The sequence below is a fragment of the Tinamus guttatus genome, unplaced genomic scaffold, assembly GCF_059628265.1.
Source record: "Tinamus guttatus ecotype Peru unplaced genomic scaffold, ASM5962826v1 Tinamus_guttatus_pri_ptg000655l, whole genome shotgun sequence".
NCBI classification, from domain to species: Eukaryota; Metazoa; Chordata; class Aves; order Tinamiformes; family Tinamidae; genus Tinamus; species Tinamus guttatus.
Window position 1 is genome coordinate 233659 of NW_028289189.1, and position 17155 is coordinate 250813.

Genomic DNA, 17155 nt, shown 5'->3' on the forward strand with positions numbered 1-17155 from the left:
TCCAGACATGGGGACAAGCTCCAGGCTTCCTCCATACCCTGCTCTGAGCATGTACAAACATTTAATGTCCCTTCGTCTGCCATCACGGCGTGCTCACAGCTTGCAGCGTTCGGCAAAGCCTCCGGTGCCACTGCAGGCACCTCCGAGTCCCTCTGCCACAACCCATCGGAATAAAACCAGGAGAGCTGGTCGGCACCCGAGGCCGGGCTCGCACGCGAGCGCTGGAATAACCTTTGCAATTACGGGAGGTTAGACATCCATTACGCCAATGAAGCAGCTCCCGGGAAACATAAATGCCCGGCTGGTTCTGGAAGCAGCAAGGTTTATGGCTGCGCGAGCTGGGCGAACGTAATGGGCTTGGGTTTACAGCAGTAAAAATTTAATATGCCGAGAGTCCAATTTCACATGGCCAAGCATATATCCTGCGTGTAAACGTCCAGGCTACAAGCAGGGCTTTTCTGCACGCACATCTTGAAGGCCTGGATGTGGCCCCAGCTGGGGACCAGACCCAGGATTTGCATCCACCCCCATGCAGAGCCACAGTACGGGGACAGACAGATGGACACCGCGCAGCCGGATCCCACGGGACACGGAGCAGTTGGATCCCACGGGACACGGAGCATCCAGCTCCATGCGGAGCAAGCGTGCCTGGCGCTGCCCCAAGCGTGTGGCTCGATTCCGCTTAACGGTGGCAAATCAAAGGGAGGGAACAAACAGCTCCCGGGGTGTGGAAAAGGCGGCATGGAAGGGACAGCAGCTCTATTTTAAGAGCAGAAAGAAAAAAAAATCAATATGAAATGATAACAGCCATCATCATCATTTAAATTAGGCATTAATTGGAGACTTTAATTAATCCTGCAGGGCGGGGTTTCCTACGACTTGAAATGCTCTTGCTGTAGCTAATTGCTGGAAAATTGACTGCGTATTTCTGTTGTTTTTGCACAAAATGCACCCGGGTATTCACTTCCAGCAGCTCGATGCTGGGGCAGGAACCGTTCTGTGCCCCACGAGGACACCAACTCCGGTTCCGATCTGCCTTTTCCTGGATGAGGGATGTCGATTTTTTCTCCCACGGGTGTATTCCAGAGAAAATCCTGGAGCTTCAGACCCGGAAAGGGCAGCTGGGAGCCTTCAAGGACTTTGGGTCTCCAAATCTCCCATGCTGGGGGCAAAACCACCCCCGTTTTGCAGTGCTGCCCCCCACCAGCACCCGGCCAGGCTGGGTTTTGCAAGCTGAGCTTCAACGCGAGGCCAAAGACGGTTTCCAGATCGTGCAGAGCTCAGCGCATCCCCTCCCCAAGACTTGTTTTGTCTGGGAAAAAAGCCATCATCATCATCATCATCATGGGCAGATCGATGCAGCGAGGCGGGGATCTGTCTCTCTCCGTGACACACCGGGACGCTGAGGCTGCCGTTGCCACGGAGCATCCTTGTTGCTACGGGCTGCAGCGCGCGGCTCCCTGCATCCCGGCACGCTTCCTGAATCCACGGAGACGCATCCCACGGGAGCAGGGTGGGGGGGACGAGCTTCCCTGTCCCATCTTCATCCCCCTCCCCAAGGCTTCAGCTGACCCAAGTCACCAAGGTCGCCCAAGAGCGCGAGCGATGACATCACCCCGCAACATTTTTCTATTTTAAATAGCAGAAGGAAAATTAATGGGCTTTTTGCCCAGGAGGGACCGTTCTGCTCATTAGACGCACCAGGAGCCCAGGGGAACCAAGGGCTTCACCCGCTACCTCCGGCCTCCTGCATCCTGCACCACGGGCCAGCGCAGGGGGCCCAGGAGTCCGGGACTGGTCCCTGCACTGCCGAAGGGATGAAGCATCGGGAAGAGCCGGGCAGTGCCACCACGATGATTTCCCAGGGAAGTGCAGGGTCCTATGGAGCCACGCGAGGAAGGCGAGCGGGGAGCGCGCCAGCTGCTCCAGCTCCATCTCCAGCACACCACGGATGCGCTGAGGGGATTGGGGTTAATGCTCTGCCTCGCGACTGACTTATCCTTGCTCCGAGATAGGGCATTAACCAACGAGTCGGCCCCCACGCGTCCTGCCCGGCTTCATCCAGCACCGCGGAGCCCAAAACGCTCAGGGCTCTGGTGCCCGGAGCCCTGCATGCAGACACTCGTGGGTACAGGCTCCATCCCACCCTCCCAGGAGCTGGATTTATCCCTTGGGATCCCTGGAGCTTCAAGTGAACACAGGCTTCTGTGCTCACCCCGGGCACCAAGACACTGCAGGGGGTCTCTGAATCCCACCCGCGGCAGCAGCTCCAGCCTGACCTGCTGGGATTTGACCCACTTCTTGTCCAAGTGGCCTCGAGGCTCCATGCGGGGCCGGTTGGGAGCGCAGGAAGCACCGAGCTCGTGGGCAGAGCACGAAGGGAAAGGGAAGGAGGACGAGCACCCGGGAGCCAAATAAACCCATCCCAGGCCACGGAGCGGCTGTTCCGGAGCTCCAGCTCCCACTGGCACTAAGGGAATCTGCCTCCCCCCCACCAGAGCCACAGGCACCGGAGGGGGCAGCAACTCACAGCCCTGCTCCGGCTCGTGCGAAAGAAGTGGGATGGGGAGAGGGGGGACATTTGGGGGCTTTTGTCTCCTATCTCCCTAGAGCTAAAAAAGACACAATTAAGCAATTCTTTTGCTGTCTAAGACTTCCAACAATCCCGTTACTGTCAGCCCTGAAAACAGCTTCATTATATCAGCGTGGCCAGATAAGGAGGTTTCTCTGCTCGCCTCCCCTCCTCGTCCCCAGCCCTCCCTGGCTCCCTGTGACACCCGCGAGCGCGGGCGCTGCCAGCTCCGCGCGCTTGGAGGGAGGCGGGGGATGAACAGCGCGCTCAGGGTTTGCTCTGCGAGCTTGGGTATATAATATAACATAATATAACAAGGAATAACATTTGCCAAAGAATAATATATCTGATGGAAATGAGGCGGCACAACTGGGTCCCTGTGCACCCTGCGGGGATGCGCACGGAGCTTCTCTGCGCTGCCCAGGTCCCACCTTGCTCACCCAGAGCTTGCAGCCTGTCCTGGCCAAGATCCCAGCCCCTCGCAACCCCCAAAAGCAGCTGGAAAAGCCCAAAAGCAGCAATACAGGCCAAGATCCCAGCCTCTCGCACCCCCCAAAAGCAGCTGGAAGAGCCCAAAAGCAGCAATACAGACCTGAGCGCGCAGCTGGGCAGGATAAACCTTCTTCACGCTAATGTCCCCGGCACCGTCTGGCCTTGAGCTCAGCCTCTCCCCAAGACCCTGTTGTCACCGAGCGAAGTCCCTGCCGGGGCCGCGCTCGAGGGGAGCAGCTGAGCACGCGGAAAGCAGCTGCGGGCGGGCAGCGACGGCAGCCCCCGAGCCTCCCCTTTTCACGCTCCATCCCGGCACATTTGCGGAGATAACGCGCTGGAATGCGTGGAGGACAGCCGGGCTGGCCGCGCATCGCCCTTGCGGCGAGGGAGGGATGGACGGATGGACAGATGGATGGATGGATGGAGCCCTTCAAAGGTCCCGCCAGCCGCTCCGCTCTATCAAGCTGCCACACGGTCCAAGTTCAGCATCCCCAGCCCATTCACATGGCCACGGGTCGGGCATGCGGACCAGGACCCCAAAGCCACTCGGGAGCAGCTGGCACTGAGCTGGCGATGCCAGTGCAGCCCCCAGCAAAGCACCACGACTGGTTATTTACCGGGTAAATAACCCCCCAGCTGCAGCCCCAGCTCGGACACTGATCTGGATTAATTCCTCGTAATCTCAAGCTCACCAGCTAAGCCAACATCCCACTGCGGGGCCCATCTGGTGACGCGCAGCTCGCGACGGGCCGGAGCGCGGCGAGCTCGCGGGTCCGGCTTTGCTATAGGGGGTCAGATCCCACCAGCCTCTAGCTGCTTTTGCTTGGATATCCAAAACAAGGGGATAGGAAAACCTCCCTGGTCTCCTCTGGAAAAGCTTCTGCACTGGCTGCAGCCCCCATGACCCACGTCGCTCCAGCAGGGCAGAGCAGGGGCTCTTTGATTGCAGCCTTTTGGGAAAAATAAATACATCTGCATGTCAGAGGAGCTTTGCTTCCCGGAAAAGCCTCTCCCTGCGGGCAAGCAGGAATGCCGAGCGTGCCGGGATGCCGATGCCGTGCGTGCTGGAGCGCGGGGAACGCGGTGGCACGAGCGGCCGGGCGGCTCCGCGCACCCTCCTGATTGCGGGTAGGGTCAGCGCAAATCAAACTGTTAGCGAAGCTGTGAGAAAAACAACATCTGTCCCTCCCGCAGCTCTGCTGCTGTCAACGTTTCCAAGGAAAATTTTAATTGAAATTTGAAACTTTTTTTTTTCCCCTTCTAAGCAGCTCCAAGAGCTGTTAAAGAAACAGGCAGGGAAGGAGGTGAGAGCATTCCCAGCGATTTTGCCGGTGACATTTCCCCTCTATGTCTCTGCCTCCCCCCATCCCAGTGTCGCTGCAGTGTTTCAGCCTGGCCAACCTGTTCCCATCTGTTTGCCTGGGGTCGGGAAGAACCAATTTGGCCGTAATTCAACCCAGCCCTCGGCAGCATCTGCCCTTCCCTCCCCAGGAGGGGATCCCAGCAGGACACGTCCCAATGGGCACCAGGAGCAGCCACCACGATGCCACCAGCTCGTGCCACACAGGATCCCGGCTCTACCCCTTGCCGCGACCTTGCTGCAAAGCGGGAGAGAAGCCAAGCGGAGCCAGCGCGTCCAAGCGCCCCATCCGTCCCCTCCTCCCTAATGAAGCCACCGGCTCTTCATTATTGATGCTCCTCGAGAGCAAAGAGCCGACGGCTCCTTGGTAAGAGGAGCAGAGCCCAGGTAAGGGGACACTTCCCACTGCCTCCGTGCCCTGCCCAGTGCCAGCTCCGGGCAGCAGTTCCATGTTTCCATGCGCCCTGTGCAAGGAGGAAGCACCAAGAAGCAGCAGAGCGAAACATGGGCGATAACCAGGAAGCAAATGGGCTGCAAAAAGGGGAGACCAAGAAGGAGAGAGGTCCTGGGTGCTCCCATCAGGGCCACCATCATATGAAGTGACATATCATACGCGCCACCCCCAGCCCAGGTGGCCATGGGCCATCCCAGCCCCAATCCTGCCTGCCTGGGTCTCGACGCCGAATTAAAAGCACGCTGCTCACGGCAACAATAATTCAACCGGCGTCTAATGCTCAACATTGTCAGGATTATCCCGATTAAGGCAGAATTAATCCTGATCTCAATGTTAACAGGATTAGCGTTAAAATCGGATTAGTTTTTAAACCAGACCCCTTGACTAAAGGAAGGGGCCTTTCCCCACCAGATGTGCACAGCCGGCTCCCAGCAGCCAGATGTGCGCAGGAGCAAGGGACAAACCCTGCGCCGGGCCCCGCTCGGGATTAATCTGGGTATCCCAAGCATCTGGGTGCCCTGGGCATCTCGGTGACACCGGCATCCGTCACAGCCACCCTCCAAGCGCACAACCTGCTAAACGCGAGCGAGTGGAGACCCGGCATTAAGACCTGGTTTGCCCAGACTCAAAGTGTCCCCTGGCCCTTTTGGTGGGGACACAGGTGGCTGCTCCCACCACTGATCCCCTTCCCGCTGGCACCAGGAGCCTCCCGCCCTTTTCCGCCTGATGAATATTTAAGAGCCTGGATGCGCTGCAGCCTCATGAATATTGACAGCAGCTGGATCCCCGCCACGTCTTGGTGACAGTCCCTTCCCCTGTGCCTGCTCCTGCCCCACGCATTTGGGGTAGGATGGAGGGGGGGACACGAAATGCTGCTGTCCCCAATGCAGCACACTGGGCTCTGCCCAGCAAGGGACCAGATCCCCCTGTACCCAGGTGGAGCCAGAGCCCCAAAAGCATCGCTTTTCCTCCCAAAGATACAGGCAGGAAGCAGATGCCATGGATGGACAGGAAGATGCTCAAGATTCGGCATCTCTGGGGCTGAGGTTCCTAGAGGTGCAGCTGTTAGGGCAGTTATGAAGGATACGTAGCAAGAGATATAAGGTGTAAACAAGGTAAGGGTTAGAAAGCCTGTCTCTGTCACCTTGACCTTGTCACCTTCAGGGACATTCACCCCTGCAGTCACCTCCAGCAGTCTAAGCTGAGGCCACATTACAGCTCCCTGCTCTCGGGCTCTGCCTGTGTGACGGCATCTTCCCAAAATAAGCAAATTACTGCAGCCTTCAGGGACACCAGGGGATTAGGAGCAGAGAGAAGCATGAAGGAGCAGCAGAAAGGAGCTGGGGGACAAGGGGACAAGCTCCTGCTTGGGATCTCAGGGCTGAAACCACCTGCGGCCCAAAGGGAGCCTCCAAGAGAGGGAAACCTCAGGGGGACAAGGAGAGCAGCGCAGGGACAAGCACGTCCCCACGGCCAGGTGCCGTGCGACCGCTTGCAAAAAGAACAAAACACAAACGAAAAACCCCACAACTTCAACAGATCTAGGTGAGGACAGCCCAGATCTGGGGCCCCAGCCCAGCACCCAGGGGACACCAGCACAGGTTGTGCTGATGAATCTCCCTGGGCGCTCTCACACGAGGCACCTGGCCCTGCCGTGCCTCAGTTTCCCCCTTTTTAACAAGAAAGATGCTGCTGTCACCCCTCCTGGGGAGCTACAATTATGAACACAGTGCCAACAGCCAGGTGAACACCTAGGGCCAACGGGTAAACCAGGATCAGCTCCCAGACGGAGGAAAACAGGGAGGAAGGGAGGCTGCTTGGAGACAGCACGTCCTGTGCCCTCCCTCTCCTCCGCGTTCTCGCTGGGATCTCGGCAGCTTTTACTCCAGCCCCTTTGATGCTCATTTCCAAAGACACCTGGGGAGCCGTTCAGAGGCTCTGCCTGTGCTTTTTTCCCAGCCTTTCTTCCGCACACAGATGCTGGCAGCAAGCGCAGTGGGAGTGGAGAGCCCGAGCACCGCCGGGAACATCCTCCTTCCCAACACTGGGAACGGGAAGGGACTCGGTCCCTGTGCCCTGCCCGCTCACACCGGTGGCCACGAGAAGGGGACAGGAGGACGCGCAGCAGCGTGAAGACGGTGGGGGAGCTGTCCCAGCAGGCGCCCAAGCCTGCGGCTACAGGGTCCCCCAGGACACAGGTGGTTGCAGTGGCCTCGAGGAAGCCCCCGGCACCTGCTGGCATCGATCACGTCCCCCGCGCAGCCACCAGCGTCCCCGCCTCGAGCGGTCCCAGCTGCCACTCAGCTCGTGCCCCACTTGGTAGCGGGGTCAGACAGCGGGGACCTGCTTTTTGTGGAGCCTGGATGGCAATTTAACTCCTGCTGCGTTTCCAGGAGGGGACGCGGCCGCTGGGAGATGCTGCATTTGCAACGCACAGTAACCTCGACCCGATGGGAGGCAGAAACAAACTCACAGCTATAGAAATCCCTGCACATCCCTTTGCACCCGCTCCCAGGAGGGCCAGGACCCAGAGCTGCTCCTGGCTGTTTCTTCCCTTATTCGCAATAAATAAATAAATTAAAGCAATGCTTTTGTGCCTTTCCCCACGGTGCCAGGGAATGCCAGAGGCAGGACGTGACCAAAGCTCGCCAGGGAGAGCGCCGGCAGCGGAATACTTGGAGGGCTGCTGCCAGCACACGCTTCCCAGGCACTTCAGGAATGAAAACTCGGAACAAGTGCACATATTATGCATTTTTGGACGACTCAGCCCTAGCACTGCCAACCAAAATGCCTGTTTTTCTCCTGCAGGAAGCGCAGCCCCACCAGGGAAAACATGCCAAGGTCATCCAGCAACACGGCCGACCTTGGAGCGCAACCGCCGCATCCCCGCGCGAGGAGGAGGGAGGAAGGGGAATTTCTGTGATGAGCACATTTCACGCAGCTGAACAAGACGGGAACTGCTCAGAAGGGGCTGGCAGGAAGCACCGGGCAGGTCCTCAGCGTTGCCCAAGGACGCCCATCGGGGTCCCCTCTGGGCTGCCTTGGGCGCAAAGCAGGTTCTAGTTCCATAAAGCAAATACTGATGATTCTGCTGTTGTGCCACCCACAGACACGCGTGCAGCACCGTAAGGGGCAGCTGGCAGAGAGGACCTGGCTCAGTGACTTGTGCCAGCAAAGCCTTGGAGCGCACAGCAGGGCTCCGCGGAGCTCGGCCTCGGCTCCTGCAGATAAAAGTGGAAGGAGCCTTTTCCTGCTCGTGGAACAGGGGGAGGCTCAAAGGGAGAGGCGAGAAGCAAGAAACGTTGCCGTGCAAGTGCTCAAGCCAAATGTAAGTGACAGGCATAGCGCATGCAGCGAGGAGCACACGGAGGGTCCCTTCCTGGTCCCTCTCATCCCTGCTTGGAGGCTGCAGGTCAGAGTGACCTTCCGTCCAGGATCACGAACAGGCACCTGGATGGAGCCTCTCAGATGTCTGAGCGTACCTGGAATGGATTTTTCTCTCTGTCCTTTCCCTAAGTTTAAGGAAACAGCATCCTATTCCCTGCTGCAATGGAGCAATTCCAAAACAGCAGGCTGCAATAGTGGCTTTACAGGGGTCTGCGTGAGGGCGGGACCCACATTTATCCCTTTCACACAACAGATTTGTCTCCTCACAACAGCTCCAACTCAGAAGCATCAAGATCCTCCTTGGGAGCTTAAACTGCTGCTGAGTTGAAAACAAAACTATTTGGGCCCAGGAATCCTGAATGCAATTCCCAAGCTCCCACCCACCCTCCACAGACACAAGGATGCAGCAAGGCTGGAAAACTGCATGCATTTTAAACAGAAGCATGAAAAATCAGAAGTACTGACCTTAAAGCTCCAGTAGTTGGGTTGCTAACAAAAAATAAATAAAACAACAAAACAGAACAAAAACAAACAAACAACAACAAAAAAAAAACATTAAGATTCTGCTTTGATTTCTGTTTTCCATTTGAGAACAGACGACTTTAAACCACAACACTGAAACTGCTCTCATTCCTGGTTAAGGTCCCTCCCATGGGTCTGTTAAGCCTCATGCTGCTAAGGGCTGGTGAAGGGGAAACAGCAACCAGGGGAACAGGATCATGCAGCTGGACAGTCAGGAACACTGGAGATGTTCCTTAGGTATGCAGAAGGGCTGCGGATTAACAGGAGCAGGATGACGGGGGCAGCAGCCCCGCGCCGCTCGCGGGGTCCCCGGTGCATGTGCACTGTCCTGGCACGTGCTTGCAAGCCACTGCCCTCGAGTCGATGCTGGAAGCCAGAGTAATTTTCAGTTTTAAAGGGATCTTTCAGTATTTGCCCTCATCACCTCCCTGCGCTGCTTCTCTGCAGCATTTCCACTGCTGTCAGGCCGATGTGCAGCGGGAAAGGACGGGAGCTGGCGGCAGCAAAGCAGGGAAGGCGGGAGCCTCCGTCCCCCGCCACCAGCCCCCAGAGAGGGACAGGGACCCAAATCCCCCCGGGATGCTCGGAGCTGCGGCTGGGCACGCGGATGAAGACATGGGATGCAGTCTCAGGATGCATGGGATGCAGTCTCAGGATGCAATGCCGTCTTCCCAGGGTGTTGCACGGCTGGGATGCGCGAGGCCCCGGGGGACAACGAGGTGGCTGCAGGTGCAGCCCCAGGGGACACACGTCTCACTGCGAGCACGACACGCCAGGTGCTGCAAATAGAGCTATTTGCACCAGAACTATCCCAAGGCAGAGTCTGGACTGTATAGCCCAGACCAGGGTAACCCTCACATAGATGGACTAGCTGGACCACAGCCTTGAGGAGGTGGCATGTCCAGCAGAAGGGGAGGTCGACTTGGTGACAACCAAAATGATCCACCTTTTCTGAAAGAAAAGAACATTTTGATCCCAAACCATGCAGATTGTGGGCAGGAGAAGCAAGCACTGAGCAATTTCTGCCTCAACAGCCTGTTATGGGGATCAAAGTTCTTAACTGCTCTTTCTCAAGGCCGCCTATCTTTGTTTCCCGTGTTTATTCCTCCAGCGGAATCAGCCCGGCTGCAAACCGAGTTTGCTGGGCACGGACATGGGATGCCTCCCGTTCCGCAAAACCGGCTCCCACACGGAGCTCCCCGCCAGGCCCTTGGCCCTGCCCCAGATACACATGGGAAAACATGTTTTGATTCCTCTTGGACCATCCTGGAGCGTCTACCCAAGGACCTTGAGAATTCCAAACAGATTTGCTGCCACAGATATTAACCCTTTTGCCCATGAGGGAAATGCAAGCCTAGTCTGCGCACATCAACACAAACCCTTTTATAAATCCACCTGTTAGACTCATCTCATACTTCAGTAGGATGCTCCAATTCCAACCCAAAAATTGGCACAGGCACAATTTACATTAATATCCCCTAAGACATCCATGCAGCCAAGATAAAGTTCCGTATCAAGCAAACTAAAACTGTTTAAAAAGTGATTTAAGGCAAACGAGTGCAGGCTGCTCATGCAGACAAGCCTCAAGGCACAAAGGTCTTTTCCAAGGGCACACCATGACTCAGAGGCACAATCAGAAATAGAAGTCCGGAGCCCCGATCACCAGGCACGATTAGGTAACAGCCAGCAGGACCCAGGCCTATCCCGGGCACATAGAGCTTTCCCAAAACACCAGGAGCTTGGGAATGAACACCCAGCTTTAGGATGATGCCTTTTGGTGTCCAAAGAAACCATCCATCACAGCTAACGATTGCACAGCGAGCGATTAAGATGCCATCTGCACCAGCTCTTTGCACCACAGCCCAAATTCCTCATGCAAACCCGAGGTGTTCCAGGCAATGCGAGGCTGTCACGGATCCGCATGGGTGCGGGTTCATTTTGCTTGTGCCAAAGCACCCGCTGGCGGGTGGGAAGCTCACAGGAGCATCGCTGTGCTCCGAGCTGCGCGCTTCCCCAAGGAAAAGTGGAGAAAAGGCCCCAATTTCCGTCTGCTGGAGGCAACGGGTGTGACACAACATCGGGAAGGGGCCGACAGGCTACTCCGAGTTGGAAATGCCTCGAAAACACAGGAAAGTGTTTCTGCAATGGTGCTTCTCCCCGGCACCTCGCAGCAGTCCCAGTCCAACCTCCCCAAGGCCAGGCTTGGATGCCATTCCCAAGGAAAGGCTGCACCACGGGCCCTTAATAGATTAAGAGCAATTTTAGATGAACAGGAGTAAAAATCATTACCCGCTTCCCTATCAAATTTGCTCCCTCCAAGAGGGAGCGAGGACAGTCCCCACTCTCCCAATAACCCAGACATGATGCTCATGACTTTCTTCAAAGATTTTCTTTCCACGCTCTTTATTTTACCATTGAAGAGTCGCAGTAATTTTCCTCAGACCCTGATATTACTGATGCTATCTCGCACCAGTCCTTGGTGTGTATTTTATTTATTATTTTAGGATGACTGGACAGGCTTATCACAAAGCCTATAAATTACATCCCCAACAAACACCATCACTCCACACTGAGCCAACAACAAGCTTGTCTGAATCCCAAATGGGATAGAGTCAAGAATATTCTGGAAGCAATTTGCTCCAGAGAGCAGAGCCCGGAGCAGGGTCGGGATGCAAGAGCCCGGAGCACAGCACAGTATCCATCCTCTGCCCACGCTCGGAGCCGCTCCTCGCTTCAGGATCCCTCCCAGCATCCTGGATGCAGCCCCAGGAGAAGCATCTTGGCATCAGGACTGGTTTAACTCGGCACAGAGGGAGCAGGACAGCTGGAATTGGAAGGGGTAGCTTGGGATTGATGCTGGTTGTGGGTGCAAGAGATGGGAGCCGAGCGGGAAAAGGCAGGGATGGAGGGACTGGGCAGGGAAGCGCTGCTTGGACTGCATGCGGAGTGGCAGGACCAGCAATCTGGTGCCTTCCACCGGGCCAAGCAGCAGGCGCCCATAGGAGCCCATCTGTCCCCGGTGCTTCCGAGGCTCCGAGCGCAGGGCACGTTCTGGAGCCACGAACAGCCGGGCCAGCACTTGGTCCATCCTCTGCTGCCATTGGGACACTTTCCACCAGCTTAGACTTTCCCCACATATTCCCTGTGCACGAATCCCATCGACCAGGCTCTGCTCTGGGGACACGGCTTAACCAAGAGCTGGTGACACAGAAGAGGTCAAACAAGTCTCACCCAGGAAGGCAGCCAACCCTCGGGAGGTGCCTCCTCACACCGGTGTCACCAAAGCAGAAGGGACCAAGCGGGAGCCCCAGCTCCCCTTCCCACCCTCCAGGGCGGTCCATGAAAATGCAAATAACGCTGCAGCTGGCCGAGATGACAAGGGTGGATTTGTGCAGAGAAGAAAAGGCAAGAAGAGAGGGCCAAGGTAGAATTAACATATCTCTGGCTCTTCAAAAGCATCAAAGGGAGATAACGGTCTGAGAGCGGATTTGAAACGACAGCCCTGTTACAACCGATAAAACAGGCAGCTCGCTTGTAGGCAGAGCAGCGCAGAAGGTAGCGAGCACCGCAAAGGCTGAGATAATTGCAATGAAAGTCATGTCCAGGATGCTGCAGGATGATGGACTGGCTGGGACTCGGGGCCCTCCCAAGGCACAGCCATGCGGATGGGATCCGCGTGCGCACGCGTGTGCACAGGCGTGCACTGGGATAGAGACCACGACACGCGTGCAAGCGTAAAAGTGCACTTAAACGCTTGTGGGAGGCCATATATGCTCGTATAACACACGCACATGAAAGTGCACGCTCATGCACGCTGCAGCGGAGGGGAAAACCAGAGCTGGGAAAATTTAGCCCAGAACATTTTATAGTTCAGGGGGAATAAAAGCAGCCTGTGCCTGTCCCAGGAGAAGAGCAGGAGGCAAACGAAAACCAAGTGAGTCACTGCACTGACTTCCCCCAGTTAGCAATTATAGCACAAATCTGTTGTGATTAACAAGACGGGAGCCAACACGTCCCTCCTAAACGGGTGGCAGCCCCAGCACGCTCCACCGACGGGAGGGACAGCGGCAGTTTCATTGGCTTTTTAATTAACTCATTTCCAGAAGTCCCTGTTTCTGATCGAGTCCCCCTCAGGCACCATGTCTTGACAAACAAAAAGTCTCCTTGAAAAATTGCAGCAAAGTGGATTTAATCTGTTTCTCCTTATTACATTTTTTAAATGCTTTTCAGCAAAGGATGAGCTGGAGTAGAAAGAGCAGAATGACAAGTTGGAGTCATACGCGAACAGCAAGCAGACCAGGGAAGAGGAGTGCACACACAGTGGGGCAGATACCATCGTTAAGGCCTTGTAATTATAGTAGGAGGGTGTCAGACACGCGGGAGCGGAGGCAGCTCCGGAGCACATCTGGGATTGGGAGTACTGAGGCTGGTTCTGCTCAGATCTACACACCCAGGTGGCCTTGGATAGCGTTTTAACCTGTCCGTGCTCAAAACTAGCACCAGCCCCAGCTCCAAAGAGGCCTGAGGAACCTGCCTTGCCTCTCCTCTTCTGCAGGATGGGAGGTACCAAGGGGTCTGTCCTCAAGCTCCGTCCCTGACGCTCCCCATGCAGACACAACCCCCAGCAGCTCTCACTGTAGGTTCGTCACCTCTCCAACTGCAACCACCGCCTTGACCTACCCAAAAGGGATTTTTTTCCCCCTTCAAATAAGTCCTGAGGCCTTTAAGAGCACAAATGCCCTTGGACACCAGCAGATCCCAACTCCTGGAACACTCAAGCTGATGACAACCCTGCCATCGTTAAGTCATTAATGCTACTAATTTGCAGGAACACGGCAAGGGGCATTGGCGCAGGGCACCAAGAGCCGCCGCCCGTTAGGATCCAGCCCTGTCCCCAACCACGTTGGTTTGGCATCGCCTCCTGCCATCCAGCGCGGTGCTGCAGCCTCGCTCCGATCTTGCCCCAATCCAGGAGCCCAGGAGTTGTGGGGGGGAGGAAAAAAAAAAAAAAAAACGGGAAGTTGGGCAGATCAAATGGCAGGGTAGCCATGGCAACGGCACGGCCGACGGGGACAGAAACAACAGGGACACGCAAGGTAAACCTGGCGGCTGGCACCGCGATGGCACCCGGTACCTTTGGGGGCTACCTGCACCCCAAAGGGGCTACCTGTGCCCTCCAGCCAGGCAAATGCCGGGGCGAGCACGGCCAAATGCTCCTTGGGATCCTCGAGGATCTGCGGATTTGTCGCAGCTGTGAGCATCTCGCTGCAGCAGCCACGTCCTCCCCTTTCAGCACACGGAGCCAAATCCAGGCCAGTAACGGCAGGAAACTCCGGACACGGGCAAGGATGGACACATGCGCTTATGGTGGTGCATCCATGCACGCTGCAGGGGCTGCGACGCTTGTTCGGAGCGGGACGCGCCAACGGCTGCGCAGGCCCAAGCGGAGAACAGACAACGCTGACGCTTTTTTCCTGCAAACCTGCCGGCATGGAGTACGGATCAAGTGTATCCCGATCTCATTCCTCACAGGAATGCGCTCGGCATCTCACAAGCACCAGGGACCCCTTAGAGCTGCTGCGGCCACGCTTATTTCCTACTTCATCACGACTTCCCAACTTGGGACATGAAACCCCGAGAGCAGCTGGGGCATCCGCAGGACCTCAGCTCCCGGTGACCTAATTCCAGGCCAAGCCGCGGGCCGCACGGCCGCTCTCCGGGCAGCGGCCATAGGAATAACTGCACTAAATCGATGGGGCGGCGCTGGCACCCGCGGGGACCCTGCGCACCCCCACGGCAGCCCCGGGGCAGCTCCCGCTGGTAGAGCCACTTCCAGCGTTCCCAGCGCTCTCCGCCTTGGAAGGGCGGGATGGGACCCAGGAAGGGACAGGCAGAGCTCCCTTCCTGATCCCTGCGAGCATCCCGGAGCAAGCAGTGCCGGGCACCTACTGCTAACACTGCTCCTGCACAGTGTTTTGCTGGAGCATCCAGGGGCTCCTTAGGGAATAACGGGACAGGGTCAGACTGCTTCCCAGAATATGATTCCCCCTCCAGCCTGCTCCAAGCTGCTATCCCCATGGAGGAGCCACGCGAGGACAAGATGGATGCCGGGCTCCTGCCAAGCTTCCGGACGCCTCCTCCGCGCACCCCGCTCGGAGACACCTGCACGGCGGAGCCTGGGCTGCTCCGGGAGCCCACGGAGCCGGGAAGCACAAGGGCCATTGGAACAGGGACACCCTGGGGAGAGGGACACAGGGAAGGGTCTGGACATGGGAAGGGGAATAGGATATCTGAGGACCAGGATGGGTGAGGAAAACAGGGATACTGAAGGGTTAGGAAAAACAGGGAATATTTGGGCACCAGGATATTGGTGGGGAGGAAGGGTGCACTGGATGGAGAACATGAGGATACTGAGAAAGCGGAAAAACCTTGGGATGGGATATCTGGAGACTGGGATATTGGGAGACACAGGGGCAGCAGGGATATTTAGGGATGGAGGAACACAGGGATACCAAGAGCCAGGGAAAAAATGGGTATAGAATAATTGGGGAGCAGGATATGGGGAGCAATGGGATGATAAGGATATTTGGGAACCAGGATAACTGGGGAGTGAGATGGTGGCATATGAGAATATGGAAAGCCAGGGAAAACCTGGAGATGAGGACCAGGATATTGGGAGAGGAGGAAAGAAGACAGGGATATTTGGGAAGACATGAGGAAGGAAGGACAAGAGGACACGGGGGGACAGGGGAGGCATGGGGGCACCCGGGGATGGGAACACGGGGGAAGAGGGATCGGGGGAGGACGTGCCACCCGCCGGCCGCGCTGCAACCCCCCGGTACCTGCTGCAAGTGCCAGGTTCGGCTGTGCCGTGCCCGACCCGGTTCGGCTCGGCCGGGTTCGGCTCGGCTGTGCCCGGCCCGGCTCGGTTCGGTTCGGTTCGGTCCGGCTCGGCCGCCGCAGCGATGCGCAGCGCCGGGAGCGCCCGCGCCGCCGCCGCGGCCCCGGTGGCGGCTGCGCCGGGCGCGGAGCGGAGCCGCCCCCCCCCCGCCGCCTCCCCCCCCCCCCCTAGGGGCGCGGTCGCCGTGGCAACCGCGACTCCTCCCGCCCCCGCGCTGCGCGCGCCCCCGCGGGGGGGGGGGAAGGGGGCGGGGCTGCCGGCTGGGGGGGCGGGAGGGGTGATGGGTGCGGGGGGGTGATGTAATGGGTGCGGGGGGGCAACGGGGGGGATGCAGTGGGTGCTGGGGGGCAATGGGGGCAATGGGGGGCAATGGGGGGCGCAATGGGTGCGGGGGGGCAACGGGGGGGATGCAGTGGGTGCTGGGGGGCAATGGGGGTAATGGGGGGCAATGGGGGGCGCAATGGGTGCGGGGGGGCAACGGGGGGGATGCAGTGGGTGCTGGGGGGCAATGGGGGTAATGGGGGGCAATGGGGGGCGCAATGGGTGCGGGGGGGCAACGGGGGGGATGCAGTGGGTGCTGGGGGGCAATGGGGGTAATGGGGGGCAATGGGGGGCGCAATGGGTGCTGGGGGGCAATGGGGGTAATGGGGGGCAATGAGGGTAACGGGGGGCAATGGGGGGGATGCAATGAGTGCCGGGAGGCAATGGGGGGGGCAACGGGTGCTGGGGCCAATGTGGGTAATGGGGGGAATGCAGTGGGTGCTGAGGGGCAATGGGGGTTATGGGGGGGATGCAGTGGGTGTTGGGGGGGCAATGGGGGGCAATGGGTGCTGGGGGGCAGTCGGTGCTGGGGGCCAATGTGGGTAATGGAGGGAATGCAATGGATGCTGAGGGGCAATGGGGGTAATGGGCAGGATGCAATGAGTGCTGGGGGGCAATGGGGAGCAATGGGTGCTGGGGGGCAATGGGTGCTGGGGGCAATGTGGGTAATGGGGGTTATGGGGGGGATGCAATGGGGCTTGGGGAGCAATGGGGGTAATGGGCAGGATGCAATGAGTGCTGGGGGGCAATGGGGAGCAATGGGTGTTGGGGGGGCAATGGATGCTGGAGGGCAATGGGTGCTGGGGGGCAGTGAGTGCTGGGGGGCAACAGGGGTTATGGGGAGATGCAATGGGTGCTCGGGGGGTAATGGGTGCTGGGGGGCAATGGGGGTAATGGGGGGGATGCAATGGGTGCTGGGGGGCAATGGGGGCAGTGGGGGGGTCATGCAATAAGTGCTGGGGGGTCACTGCGTGCTGGTGGGGCAATGGGTCTTGGAGGGGTGATGCAATGGGTGCCACCTTCATCCCTGCCACGAGCGGTGGCTGTTCTCAGCGCGCCCAGCACGGGGGGATCAGGGGGCTGGATTTGTCCGTCTGTCCATCCACACAGGCTGTTATGTATTTATACCAAAGCGGGATTTATTCC

At 57.9% G+C, this 17155-nt stretch overlaps 1 protein-coding gene across 6 annotated transcripts in view; it reads right to left on the minus strand.

Moving 5' to 3' along the window:
* SRCIN1 (SRC kinase signaling inhibitor 1) overlaps nt 1-17155 on the minus strand; it is a 44816-nt gene that overhangs the window by 14699 nt on the left and 12962 nt on the right. For 5 of the 6 annotated variants that reach the window (XM_088536276.1, XM_088536275.1, XM_088536278.1 and 2 more), the window contains one exon: nt 8731-8754. The exons of the other annotated variant lie outside the window; for it this stretch is intronic. In XM_088536276.1, the coding sequence (XP_088392402.1) occupies nt 8731-8754 (24 nt within the window). The remainder of the gene's footprint in view (nt 1-8730; nt 8755-17155) is intronic. 6 annotated transcript variants of the gene reach the window in all.